The following is a 14653-nucleotide window of genomic DNA, read 5'->3' as shown; positions in this document are numbered from 1 at the left end:
AAGTGGTAGAGTTATAGCATAATTAACTTCTGTTTTAGAGTATAACATATAAGACAATGCAATAAATAATTGATATAGCTAAAGACCATAAAATATCACCAGTTCTTTTTCACAGATTATTCTTAAGAATTTTATCAATTCCTAGTTGGGAACATCAGCTGTAATGGTTTTATAAAGGGCAAGGTATAGTGAAGATGAATTTGTCTTTTTATTGATGATAATAATTGTCTTAAAGAAAAGAAAAGGTTCAAAAATGATCCAAAAAATTTAAACATGTTGTTGATGAGTTCAAGCTAAACTTTTAAGTAAATAAACTGTGGAATAATCCTATTGCACACTGTAATGATTTTGATGGTCCAGTTGCCAGGCAGTAAGTATAGGCAAGGAAATCAAACTTAGAATGATGGGAATGAGAAGGGCAGAGTTAGGAATTGCCAGTAAATACAGGGAGAGGAAGATGGAGACATTGTACTGAGAAAAGGTACCAAGCCATGTGGCGTAGCATAAATAGAAATACAGGTCAATTTAAGTGTAAGAGTTAAATAGTTACAAGTCTGAGTTATCAGCCATGCATTTATAATTCATATTCAGCCTCTGAGCCAATTATTTTTGGATTGGGTAGTTGGGACATGAAACATCTGTTTACATAAACAGAATCATCATAATATATTTTTGCAACCTAGGTGTTTCATTGTAAAACTGATGATATAAATACAGTATTGTTGAAGGGATAAAATGATTAATTTCTATTAGTTGATTAGAAACTATGTCATATGTATGAATATTAACTTGTCATCAATGTTTGTGGTATTTCACTTTTGTTATTAAACTCAGTAGATTTAGAATTGCTGAGTAAAAGTACTCGCATGGTGCACACCTCTACTGTACCTGCAAATGTATGTCTAGAACAGAAAGGTGGGAAAACCTACCCTGAATACAAATAATACAATTCTATGGAGTGATGGTGCTAAAGAATGAAAGAAGATAAAGAGAAATTCAACCAAATGGAAAAAATCCCTTCCTTCTGCTTTTCTTTTTTTTTTCTTTTTGATTTTTTTATATTATAAAGTAATTGCAGCAATTCTCCATTGCCTTTAATCCTTTCAACCCCTATACTTCTGTCCTTCCTATTTTTCCTTTAGATTTATTTATTTTTTTAAAATAAGTGTTATTCCTGTTTGGGCTCTGGGGACCTGGAATTGAGTGCACCCAGGCCGGTGGGAGGTCCCCTCCTTCATTTGACTGCCCAGGGCAAGGTAGGCCTTTGTCTGAGAGCTGCTTGGCCTGCAAGGGGACCTGACAGTCTGCCAGAGGATCCATCATTCTTTGGGACACTGCAGTCCTGATGACGACTTCTGGAGATGCACTTTCATACCTCGCTGACCTCTCAACACAGTAGCACCAGTGATATTTTCTTAGTTGTTCTCAGGTGTCCTGCTCTAGTTCTAAGGCCATCCACCCAAAGGGGTCAGACTCTGGCCTCCAGGCAGGTCTGAGTATTCCTGCGGAGGGGTGCGGGCTCCTTCAGATTGTGCTGCCAGGTTCGCTGTGTGGTATTCCATCCCGCCCTGCCCCCACCTTGGCCCTTTTTCCTGGGCTGCGACCCTGGGCTGCCTGGAATCCCTGATCCTGTGCACTGACATTCCATCTGAACTGGTGAGTGAATGCGGACCCTGGGGCAACCTGCCCTGGAAGAGAGCACAGACCCCGTACCCCCACTTCCCTCTGCAGGCTTGTGTCGGTTTCTCCCGTCCCTGTGTCTTCCAAGCTTTCCCTAGTGTTCTCAGGTGTCCTGCTCCTGTTCTAAGGCCATCCACCCAAAGGGGTCAGACTCTGGCCTCCAGGCAGGTCTGAGGATTCCTGCGGAGGGGTGCGGGCTCCTTCAGATTGTGCTGCCAGGTTCGCTGTGTGGTATTCCACCAGTTCAGTTCCAACTGAACTGGTGTCCTGATCCTGTTCTAAGGCCATCCACCCAGAGGAATCAGACTCTGGCCTCTAGGACACCAAACACCTCCGGGCTCCTTTTGAAGGAAGAGATGGGCAGGCGCCAATGCAGGAGCTCTTCCAACAACATGAAAGGCAACATGACATCACCACAATCCAGACATCCCGAAACAACAAGAATTGAACACCCTACCCCAGAAGATATAGAAGAATCCGACCTTAAACAGTACTTTATGAAAATAATAGAGGGCCTTAAACAGGAGGTAAAAAGCTGCCATAAAGAAATGGAGTTGACAAACAAAAAGGTAGACGAAATAAATAAATCTCTCAAAGATACCCAAGAAAAACAAGAAAAACAAGAAAAAGCAATCAAACAGGTAAGGGAAACAGTACAAGACCTGATAAATGAAATGGAGGTATTGAAGAAAACACAATCTGAGGGACGACTGGAAATGGAAACTCTGAGTAAAAGAAAAGAAACTTCAGAGACAAGTATTTCCAACCGAATACAAGAGATGGAAGAAAGAATCTCGGACTCTGAAGATACTATAGAGGAAATAAACTCACAGATTAAAGAACTAAACAAATCTAACAAATTCTTAACACAAAACATTCAGGAAATCTGGGACACCATGAAAAGACCAAACCTAAGAATAATTGGGGTAGAAGAAGGAGAAGAATTACAACTCAAAGGCCCAGAAAACATATTCAACAAAATTATAGAAGAAAACTTCCCCAACCTAAAGAAGGATGTTCCTATGAAGGTACAAGAAGCCTACAGAACACCAAATAGACTGGATCAAAAGAAAGCATCCCCACGCCATATAATAATCAAAACACAAAACATACAGAATAAAGAACAGATATTAAGAGCTGCAAAGGAAAAAGGTCAAGTAACATATAAAGGGAAACCTATCAGAATTACACCTGATTTCTCAATGGAAACCATGAAAGCCAGAAGAGCTTGGATAGATGCGCTACAGACACTAAGGGAACATGGATGCAAGCCTAGACTACTATACCCAGCAAAGCTTGCATTCACCATTGATGGAGAAAACAAGATATTCCAGGACAAAAACAGATTTAAACAATACGCAGCCACAAATCCAGCCTTGCAGAAAGTAATAGAAGGAAAATCACAAACCAAGGAGTCCAACAACGCCCACAATAACTCAGGCATCTAGCGACCCTTCACCAACACAACTAGAAGAAGGGAAACACACAAACTCTACTACTAAAAATGACTGAAGTTAACAACCACTGGTCATTAATATCACTTAATATCAATGGAATCAATTCACCTATAAAAAGGCACAGGCTAAGAGACTGGATACGAAAACAGAATCCAACATCTTGCTGTTTACAAGAAATACACCTCAACCACAAAGACAGACACCTACTCAGAGTAAAGGGTTGGGAAAAGGTTTATCAAGCAAATGGCCCTAAGAAACAAGCGGGTGTGGCCATACTAATTTCCAACAAAGTTGACTTCAAACTAAAATCAATCAGAAGAGATGGAAAGGGACACTTTATACTCATAACAGGAAAAATCCATCAGAATGAAGTCTCAATCCTGAATATCTATGCCCCTAATATAAAAGCTCCCACTTATGTAAAAGAAACACTTCTAGAACTCAAGGCAGCCATCAGACCACACACACTAATAGTTGGAGACTTCAACACTCCTCTCTCACCAATGGACAGGACAATCAGACAGAAACCTAACAGAGAATTGAAAGACTTAATGGAGGTAATGAACCAAATGGACTTAACAGACATCTATAGAACATTCCACCCAAATAGGAAAGAATATACCTTCTTCCCTGCGGCTCATGGAACCTTTTCGAAAATTGACCATATACTTGGTAACAAAGCAAACTTCCACAGTTACAAAAAAATATTAGTAACCACCTGTGTCTTATCGGATCACCATGGATTAAAATTAGAATTCAACAACAATGCTACCCCCAGAAAGCCCACAAACTCATGGAAACTGAACAGTCAACTACTGACCCACACCTGGGTCAAGGAAGAAATAAAGAAATTAAAGTCTTTCTTGAATTTAATGAAAACAAACACACAACATACTCAAACCTATGGGACACAATGAAAGCAGTGCTAAGAGGAAAGTTCATAGCACTAAGTGCCCACTTAAAGAAAACGGAGAAAGCACTCATTGGTGACTTAACAGCACACCTGAAAGCTCTGGAAAAAAAAGAAGCAGACTCACCTAGGAGAAGTAGAAGACTGGAAATAATCAAACTGAGGGCAGAAATCAACAAAATAGAAACACAGAAAACAATCCAAAGAATCAATGAAACAAGAAGCTGGTTCTTGGAGAAAATCAACAAGATTGACAAACCCTTAGCCAAACTAATCAAACGGCAGAGGGAGAACACGCAAATTAACAAGATCAGAAATGAAAAGGGGGACATAACCACAGACACAGAGGAAATTCAGAGAATCATTAGATCTTACTACAAAAGCCTGTATGCCACAAAATTGGAAAATGTAAAAGAAATGGACAGTTTTTTAGATAAATACCATATACCAAAGTTAAACCAGGACCAGGTAAATGCTCTAAATCGTCCTGTAAGTTGCGAAGAATTAGAAACTGTTATCAGAAACCTCCCTACCAAAAAGAGCCCAGGACCAGATTGTTTCAATACGGAATTCTAACAGAATTTCCAAGAAGACCTAATACCTATACTCCTTAAGGTATTTCATAATATAGAAACACAAGAGTCACTGCCAAATTCCTTCTATGAAGCTACAGTTACCCTGATACCTAAACCACACAAAGACTCAACCAAGAAAGAGAATTACAGGCCAATCTCACTCATGAACATTGACGCAAAAATTCTCAATAAAATACTGGCAAACCGAATCCAAGAACACATTAGAAAAATTATCCATTACGATCAGGTAGGCTTCATCCCAGAGATGCAGGGCTGGTTCAACATACGAAAATCTATCAATGTAATCCATCATATAAATAAACTGAATGAAAAAAACCATATGGTCATCTCATTAGATGCTGAAAAAGCATTTGACAAAATTCAGCACCCTTTTATGATAAAAGTTTTGGAGAGATTAGGGATACAAGGGTCATTCCTAAATATAATAAAAGCTATTTACAGCAAACCGACAGCTAACATCAAATTAAACGGAGAGAAACTCAAGGCTATCCCACTAAATTCAGGAACACGACAAGGCTGTCCACTCTCTCCTTATCTCTTCAATATAGTGCTTGAAGTTCTAGCAATAGCAATAAGACAACATAAGGGAATCAAGGGGATTCAATTTGGAAAGGAAGAAGTTAAACTTTCATTATTTGCAGATGATATGATAGTATACATAAGCGACCCCAAAAACTCCACCAAAGAACTCCTACAGCTGATAAACTCCTTCAGTAACGTGGCAGGTTACAAGATCAACTCCAAAAAATCAGTCGCCCTCCTATACACAAAGGATAAGGAAGCAGAGAGGGAAATCAGAGAAGTATCACCTTTCACAATAGCCACAAATAGCATAAGATATCTGGGAGTATCTCTAACCAAGGAAGTGAAGGATTTATTTGACAAGAACTTTAAGTCTTTGAAGAAAGAAATTGAAGAGGATACCAGAAAATGGAAGGATCTCCCCTGCTCGTGGATTGGGAGGATCAACATAGTAAAAATGGCAATTCTACCAAAAGCAATCTATAGATTCAATGCAATCCCAATCAAGGTCCCATTAAAATTCTTCACAGAGATTGAGAGGACAATAATCAACTTTATATGGAAAAACAAGAAACCCAGGATAGCCAAAAAAATCTTATACAATAAAGGTACTTCTGGAGGCATTACCATCCCTGACTTCAAACTCTATTACAAAGCTACAGTATTGAAAACAGCTTGGTATTGGCATAAAAATAGAGAAGTTGACCAATGGAATCGTATAGAAGACCCGGATCTTAAACCACAAACCAATGAACACCTGATTTTTGATAAAGGAGCTAAAAGCACACAATGGAAGAAAGAGGGCATCTTCAACAAATGGTGCTGGCATAACTGGATGTCAACCTGTAGAAGAATGAAAGTAGATTCATATCTATCACCATGCACAAAACTCAAGTCCAAATGGATTAAAGACCTCAATATTAATCTGAACACATTGAGCTTGATAGAGGAGAAAGTGGGAAGTACTCTACAACAAATGGGCACAGGGAACCGTTTCCTGCGCATAACATTAAGGGCACAGACATTAAGGGCAACATTGAATAAATGGGACCTCCTGAAGTTGAGCAGCTTCTGTAAAGCAAAGGACATTGTCACAAAGACACAAAGGCAGCCTACTGACTGGGAAAAGATCTTCACCAACCTTGCAACTGACAAAGGTCTGATCTCTAAAATATATAAGGAACTCAAGAGACTAGACGGTAAAATGCCTATTAACCCAATTAAAAATTGGGGCGCGGAACTGAAAAGAGAATTCTCAACAGAAGAAGTTCGAATGGCCAAAAGACACTTAAGGTCATGCTCAACCTCCCTAGCTATCAGGGAAATGCAAATCAAAACAACTTTGAGATATCATCTTACACCTGTCAGATTGGCTAAAATCCAAAACACCAATAATAACCTTTGCTGGAGAGGTTGTGGGGTAAGGGGTACACTCATCCATTGCTGGTGGGAATGCAAACTTGTGCAACCACTTTGGAAAGCAGTGTGGCGGTTTCTCAGGAAATTCGGAATCAACCTACCCCAGGACCCAGCAATTCCACTATTGGGAATCTACCCAAGAGATGCCCAATCATACAACAAAAGCATATGCTCATCTATGTTCATAGCAGCATTATTTGTAATAGCCAGATCCTGGAAACAACCTAGATGCCCTTCAGTGGAAGAATGGATGAAGAAACTGTGGAATATATACATGCTAGAATACTACTCAGCGGTAAAAAACAATGACATCTTGAATTTTGCAGGCAAATGGATGAAAATAGAAAACACTATTCTGAGTGAGGTAACCCAGACCCAAAAAGATGAACATGGGATGTACTCACTCATAATAGGTTTCTAGCCATAATTAAAGGACATCGAGCCTATAAATTTGGGATCCTTGAAAAGATAATAAGAAGGTGAACTCCCAAAAAAAGAAATAGTTATCCTCCTGGATATTGGAAGTAGACACGATCGCCAGGCAAAATTGGGAACTTGAGGGTTGGGCAAGACTGGGCCAAGGGAAGATGGGGAGAGAAAAGTGTGAAGGGGAGAATGGGGGGAGCTCGGAGGAATGGAATGCTTGGGATATAGGAAGGGTGGATATGGGAGCAGGGAAGCATATATCTTAATTTAAGGAGCTACCTGAGGGTTGTCAAGAGACTTGACCCTAGAGGGGTTCCCAGGTTTCCAGGGAGACACCCCCAGTTAGTTCCTTGGGCAGCTGAGGAGAGGGAGCCTGAAAAGGCCAGTTCCTATAGCCATACTGATGAATTTCTTGCATATCACCATAGAACCTCCACCTGACGATAGATGAAGAAAATGACAGAGCCCCACATTGGAGCACCGGACTGAGCTCCCAAGGTCCTGATGAGGAGCAGAAGGAGCGAGAACATGAGGGAGAAAGTCAGGAACGTGAGGGGTGCGTTCACTCATGGAGACGGTGGGACAGAACTAAAGGGAGATCACCAACTCCAGTTGGAATGGGACTGATGGATCATGCGACCAAACCCGTCTCTCTGAATGTGGCCAACAGCGGGGGCTGACTGAGAAGCAAAGGACATTGGCGCTGGGCTCTGATTCTTCTGCATGGACGGGCTCTGTGGGAGCCTTCTCAGCTTGGTCGATCACCTTCCTGGACCTGGGGGTAGTTGGGAGGACCTTCTACTTAGCATAGAGTGGGGAATCCTGATGGCTCCTTGGACTTGAGAGGGAGGGAGGGGAGGTATGGGTGGAGGGAAGGGGAGGGAAGGGGTGAAGGAGGGGCGGGAAGTGGGAGGAGGAGCAGAGGGAGGGGGAGGAGGAGGGAAGGAGATGGAAATTTTTAAATATAAAAAAAACAAACCATGAGAATGAAAAAAAATAAGTGTTATTGTACATATATATGTATGTGCATGTACATATATATTCTTAAATATAACCTGCTCAGTCATATAATGTTAGTTAATTGTATATGGGTTATCAGGGCTCCTTCGTTGTGATGTTTTATGCTCACCAACTTCTCTTAGACATGCAATTTATCACTCTGAAACAGGGAAAAAGCAAATTATTCATCCATTTTGTAGTTTCTGTAAAGTATTTGGGTCCCATTACTGATAAAATCTACCATGAAGGAAAATGGCCCTAATATGGGATATCCCTCTGATTAAATCTGCTTATGTGCTTCTTAAACATTTCGAGATGGTATGTCAGAAGTATTTGCAAAAGTTGCCGAAACTGGCCTAGAGAAATTCTAGAATGCTTGAAGTAGGAATTAGCAGGTCATTCTTGTGGAAATCATATGATTAGAATAGTGTCTTGCACGAATATGGTACTGGGGTGATGTTTCACGTTAAAATGCAAAGATGCACAGAGAATGAGCAAGGTAGCAGCCCTTTCCAGTATGACAAATGTGTCTGTAATTGTTTTGTTTTGAAGCTTTCAATGATGCTGAGTTTTAAAGCAATAAGACTACTCACATAGGCAGAAAAATATCCTGAGATCATTGCATTCTGTCTGTAACATAAACATTTCTATTGTTTTGTAAAGGCTTAGTAAGAATCTTCAGAGAAAGACAGAGTAAAATAATTTGAGAAGCATGCAGTTTGGCTAGAAAAGGAACATACTGAAAGTTGTGAGTGTGGTGGTATGATTGTCAAAATTGGCACCAAAAAAAAAAAAAATACATTCATGCATTCTGCACCAAGAAAGTAGAAAAGAGGCTTGGAGAGTATTTCAATGATCAGCACAACATTGACTACTATAAACCCCAAGATACAGAACTTTTGTCCCAATTCAATGCCTTTTCCTTGAATAGACAGAACTTCTGGGAAGTTCTGTTAAATAGAACTTACTGGGGAAAGGATAACCTTATCACATAGAATCATGCAGTTGACTCTCATATTAGTCTGGCCAAAGTGGCAGCATATTTTGGCGTCATCCTTATTAACAAAGCTAGTTTAGCAAACCTAAAAACACAGTAGATCCATTTTCATGAAGTCTGTGGCTGATACTTCCTAGAGAGAAGACAAGTTATGCATAACAGTGAAGTTCTTTTAGTGACCCCCCCCAGATGCAGTGATACATGGAGCTGTGAGGATACAGCCTTGGGATGTACAGAAAACATCATGATATTGGGATGCTAAGTCCTGAAATATCTGCCCAATAAAAACAATATCCAACCCCTGGTACTATCCAGAATAGGGGTCACCTGTGAAGCAAATGGCAAAGCTATAGAGACAGAGATGGCCAAAATTCTTGAAGCTTACAACATGGCTAGAAAGTAAGATATGCAGCTTTGGAACAAGTGTTTCCCCTGTTCTGCTTAATTCTTTATTTGTGTCAGGAATTTGTTGCAATTCTCCCATTACTTCCTCTTAGAATGGAAATGTTTACCTTGATCCATTATGTGTTAGAAATATGTAACTTGGCCTTCATTTTATAGGCGCTCACATATAAGGTTTGTTTGAACCTTGAAGGGAACTTTGAAATTGGTTAACAGTTAAGTCTCTTGAGATTCATGGAAATAGATTTAAGATTTTTTTCATTATAAGAAGAAAATAAACCATTTTGGGAGGCTAGGGATGATTATTAATGTAATATGTTTTAGTATTTTTGGTGTTAAATTGAAAAGGGTGTGGATTTGTAATGACTATTAATCTTAACTTTAAAGTTGACGCCTTAGAGACTGGTGAAATACACATCTAGATAAACCCATAAACACAGAAGGGAATATTATTAAAGGAGACCAAATCTTTCCCTAATGTGTACAATACTACCTCATGGAGGGAAGGATGAAGTAAAATTAGGACAAGAAGAATTATAGCTGAGCATAATCAAATACATTTATTGACTTGCTGTCTATCATGAAAAAGCTTTCAGTATGTTCTCTTGGGTATTTTAGACAAAGGATGATACTATTCTACAATTCTTTGAACAAATACAATATCATTTTATTCACTTAAAATACATGAAAACCATAATTCAAAAATAAAATAAATATAATCTGTGTGTACTTTGTTAATAAAATTAATTTTTGTCATTCTGCAAAGTAAATAGACTCATGTATTTTCAGTTTCTGGGATGTTCCTTTAAGTTAGTCACAAAGGAGTGTTAATTAGAGTCTTTACGTGAACAAGGGGAGTTTAAAAGAAGGACAAGAGAATATAATTTCTTGCAAATTATATTTTCTAATACTAGTTGATATTTTTATTCAATTTGGTATTCCCTGTGATTCTGTTACTAAAAAAGGATTTCATGCTCAGACTTTCCTTTTAAATAATGGTTATGTTCCCTGTCTGTTCATCCTTTGGTCTGCCTGTCCATTGTATTAGAGGTCTGGATGAATTTATTTATAGCCATAATCTTTTCTTTGGATAATAGCTAAAGCTAATGGTGTATCATCTGTTCAACCCTGCAGTCTATCTTTCCTGATTCCTCGGGGTAACCATCCCTGCACCTCATCAGTCCATTGGATCTCGGAACAGACATCATCCTTAAAATCCCATTTGTACCATTTGGATCAGGGCAGGAAGAGTAATAGCCCTAATCTTCCTGTAGTGATATTATTAATCTTGAGCAGGTGAGCTCCAAGGTACTTTCTCTAACCTACACATTTAGAAGGCAGAAGCTTTAGGGCTGTAATGAATAAGTCTAAATGGAAGCCTGCAGCATTAAAGAAAGTGATTGCAAGATGAAGCTGTGCTTTAGGTTTGCACATAAACTCTGTTTACACTTCAAAACCAACAGCTTTAAGAAAACTAAAGAGAAATATTAAATGGCTCTCGATCTGACAACAGTAAGAATGTCATTCAATTATTTATATTTTTCTAGCTTAGGCTGAATAAAAATCATAGCACAGTGAATTTTGTTCTAATATTTTATGAAATTTTCAATGGCTTGCTGAAAGCACTGTGTTAAATTTTTCACAGGCCTATTTCTATATTTGACAAAGGAAACTATTACAGCTGCAACCAAACAAAAGACGATAAAGCATTTTTATTTGCCCTTACCTACACTGTATTTGTGAACCTCATGATGCTGGGTGAAATCCATCTCTTTATGCACAACATAAAGGGTATGACTTCTTCATTATCAAAAACTGACTTACACTTAAGACATAACTCCTCTGTAATATCAAATATGTTTTCTATAGACTGTATGTCACTTTATTGCAAAGTTCAAAATATTAAAATTGCTGCATTCTACTATGAAATCTGTTTCTTTGATAATCTCTTAGTGTTGCATATGATATGATGTGGGAGAAGTGTAGATGTACACACATTTGTTTGCAACAGATAGAACTTTCAAATTAACCCTTTTGATGACACTGAAAACATTGAAAATAAAGGAAAATAAGTTATTTTTTTCTATCTGTTTGATTTTACTTCTGTTTAGAGAATGGATACAGTGCTATTTTGTTTATGATCAAAAATGTATTTTATATTGATCTCATGATTCATTAATCTTGACATCAAGTTCTGAGAAATTATTTGTTATGTTGGTCATATACATTTTGTTCAGTTGAAAGCTTCAAAACACAGTTATTAATATGGCATGAATTAAATAGGTAAGATTATAGAATGAAAATTGAGTCCAATATAATATATTCCATATTATATTAGAGCTAGAAAACATGAGGAATTTAACAATTCTTTGTATATCATGCCTGCCTCATAAGTAAAATGTAAAGCATAGTATGTATGTATATTCATGGGAACTACTTATTGTAAAATACTACATTTACATATTTCTCTAAGTTCTTTAAGATATTAACATCAACCATATTAACATCACTTTATGTGGGAGATATTATTGCTCATAGATTTTTAAATCACATTCAAAAGATACGCATCTATTAGATAATAGAGCCGATATTCAAAGACAGAAATGTAACTTTCACTTTGCAATGCTGAAGTATGACATTATGCTGCTCATCATGCTCTCATCTTGAGGAAGAATTTTTAGAGCTGAGATGCATTAATTCTCAGTCTTGTGAGTACAGGGCTGAGAATGTTGAAGTGGTCACAAGCTAAGTGTGAACTACTTATAAACAATTTAATTGTTACTGGAAACACATATACATTTAAAATATCGTAATTGTGTAGCAATGGGCCTTATTAGCATAGAGGAAAAAGGAGTTTGCATGAAATAAGAGAATCATTTCCACTGCTGATATTCTCCAAGTAAGAGTCTGATTATTTGTACCCCTTTCATGCTGGAAATCAGAATGAAGGTCTTTTATGCTTTTATTCTGCAGTGGCAATTTTCAGAGACCATTTAAAAACAATTTCTAATGATCTTTGACCTTTCATACTCATCATGTTATGTTTGAATTAATTCATGTATAATCTGTTTCATTCCATTTGGTTTAGATTCATTATAGAATGCTTTCGAGTAGGTTCATCCCTAATGTAAGAAAGATTATACACTTTTAAATATTCTGTTGGATTCATAATGCATATTTAATGCAACAAAGATCAAGAGAAATAATATTTCTGACATTGTTGTAAATCACTGAACTTTAGTACATTTCAACTCTAGCCATCCAATCCTAATTTTAATATCTTTAATCCAATGTGCTCAATTTCATAGCATTACATATTCTAGATAGAGGCATTGCACACATCTGAAATCTTAGTTTAGTACATTTTTGCAATGTGAATATGAAATTCCATTTATGAGCACAACACCAATCATTTCATTTTTAATTCTACAAATCAATGATATATTATAAAACTGTTAAAAGTATTTAGATCTATGAAAGTTTATCTAAATATCTTTCACTTAAAAATATAAACAAATATAAATATTCATAGGATATCCAATTAGAGAAATGTGTTATTATCACATGTTATTTAATTTTTTCTTGTTGTATGTATTATTTCAAAAAGGTCCCCTTCTTTCCCTTTTCATTCACACATCTTACAAACATTTTAATGAAGTAAATCCCTAACTTTTATATAATTATAAATTATAAATGGATACAGACATAAATCATATTATTTAATGTGTTAGTTAAAGTTGTAATCAATTTGGTAGCAAAAACTAATTCAAAGAAAGGCGCTTTAAACATACCCAGAATCATAACCACCAACTCAAGCTGGCATCCCTGCTCACCCTCAGTCCAGGTCTGCCAGAATTCCAGGTCAATGACCTGCACTCCTTCTCCTCTTTCTCTGCTTCCCCAGACCCAAATCTTCAGCCTCATCCCTAAGTCTCTATCACTGCAACAGAGAGCAAACTGCAGTCCCCCTTCACCATTGTCCATATTACTTGTGGAAACCACAGACCATCTTCTGTTAATGTCCTCCCACTTGTATCTTAGTTTGCAATGCCAACAGACATTCCCTGTGTGTTGAAGGAGTGGCGGGCTGCATCCGGCCACCTGGATCCTTCATGGTTAGCTTTACACCCAAAATAACAACACACAAATTGTATTTATTTAAACACTGCTTGGCCCATTAGTTTCAGCCTTTTATTGGCTAACTCTCACATCTTGACAAACCCATATTTAGTAATCTATGTACCACCATGAAGTGGTGGCTTACTGGGAAGGATCTTAGCCTGCATCCATCTCGGAGAGGAGAGTCACGGTGTCTGCCTGAGGCATCTGCCTGACTCTGCTTTCTTTCTCCCACAATTCGGTTCTGTCTACTCCACCTACCTAATTTTCTGTCCTATCAAAGGTCCAAGGCAGTTTCTTTATTAACCAATGAAAATAACACATAGACATATGACCCTCCTCCATAACCTGTGAACACATCAGGTGAGCTGTCCAGTAAAACAAGCAACACACAATCATCACTCAATCCAAAAATCCAGAGAGGAAACAGAACCCACAAATCAAAGCACACACCAAACAAACACAAATTCAGAATCATCCCATACCCTGATGCCTAGATGCCAGCATGAAAAAAAAAAAAATAACAGACAGTACAATATGTTTCCATGCAAACCTGGCTATCCTACCACAGCAGGCCTAGACTATGCCACCATAGCTGAAGCACAAGAAAATTACCTTCAACCCTCCCTGTATGTCCCTGACAAAGGTCATTAAAGAGGAAAGTTATAATTTCCTTAAAGAAATGCAGAAAGCCCAAACGATCAGAGGAAATGGGAATGAAAATGTACAACTCACGAAAATGGAAATAGAATCAATAAAGAAAACACAAACTGAGAGAACTTTTGGGGTGAAAAACGGGAATTTGAAGAGGAACTCCATAGGCAAGCTTCACCAAAAGAAAGAAATGGAAGAGAGACTTTCAGACATTGAAGGTAGGAAAGAAGAAATGAATATATTGGTCAAAGAAAATGTTACATCTAAAAGTTTCTGATACAAACCATCCAGAAAATGTGAGACATCCATAAAATGACCAAACCTACAAATAATAGAAAAAGATGAAAGAGAAGAATCCCAACTCAAAGGTCCAAAAATTATTCAACAAAAACACTGAAGAAAATCACCCTAACCCAAGAAGGACATGCCTATAGAGGTACATGAAGCATACCAAATACCAAATAAATTGGAC

The 14653-nt window shown here is 37.8% G+C and overlaps 1 protein-coding gene across 1 annotated transcript in view; it reads right to left on the bottom strand.

The window, feature by feature from the left end:
- LOC119815292 (sperm motility kinase X-like) overlaps positions 1-13392 on the bottom strand; it is a 47564-nt gene extending 34172 nt beyond the window's left edge. The window contains exon 1 of the mRNA XM_038331434.2: positions 13200-13392. Within this exon, the coding sequence (XP_038187362.2) occupies positions 13200-13392 (193 nt within the window). The remainder of the gene's footprint in view (positions 1-13199) is intronic.
- Positions 13393-14653: the final 1261 nt, after the last annotated feature.

This window comes from Arvicola amphibius, chromosome 5 (genome assembly GCF_903992535.2).
Source record: "Arvicola amphibius chromosome 5, mArvAmp1.2, whole genome shotgun sequence".
Taxonomy (NCBI): Eukaryota; Metazoa; Chordata; class Mammalia; order Rodentia; family Cricetidae; genus Arvicola; species Arvicola amphibius.
The sequence above is the reverse complement of the archived record's forward strand: the minus strand, read 5'-3'. Positions and strand labels throughout refer to the sequence as shown.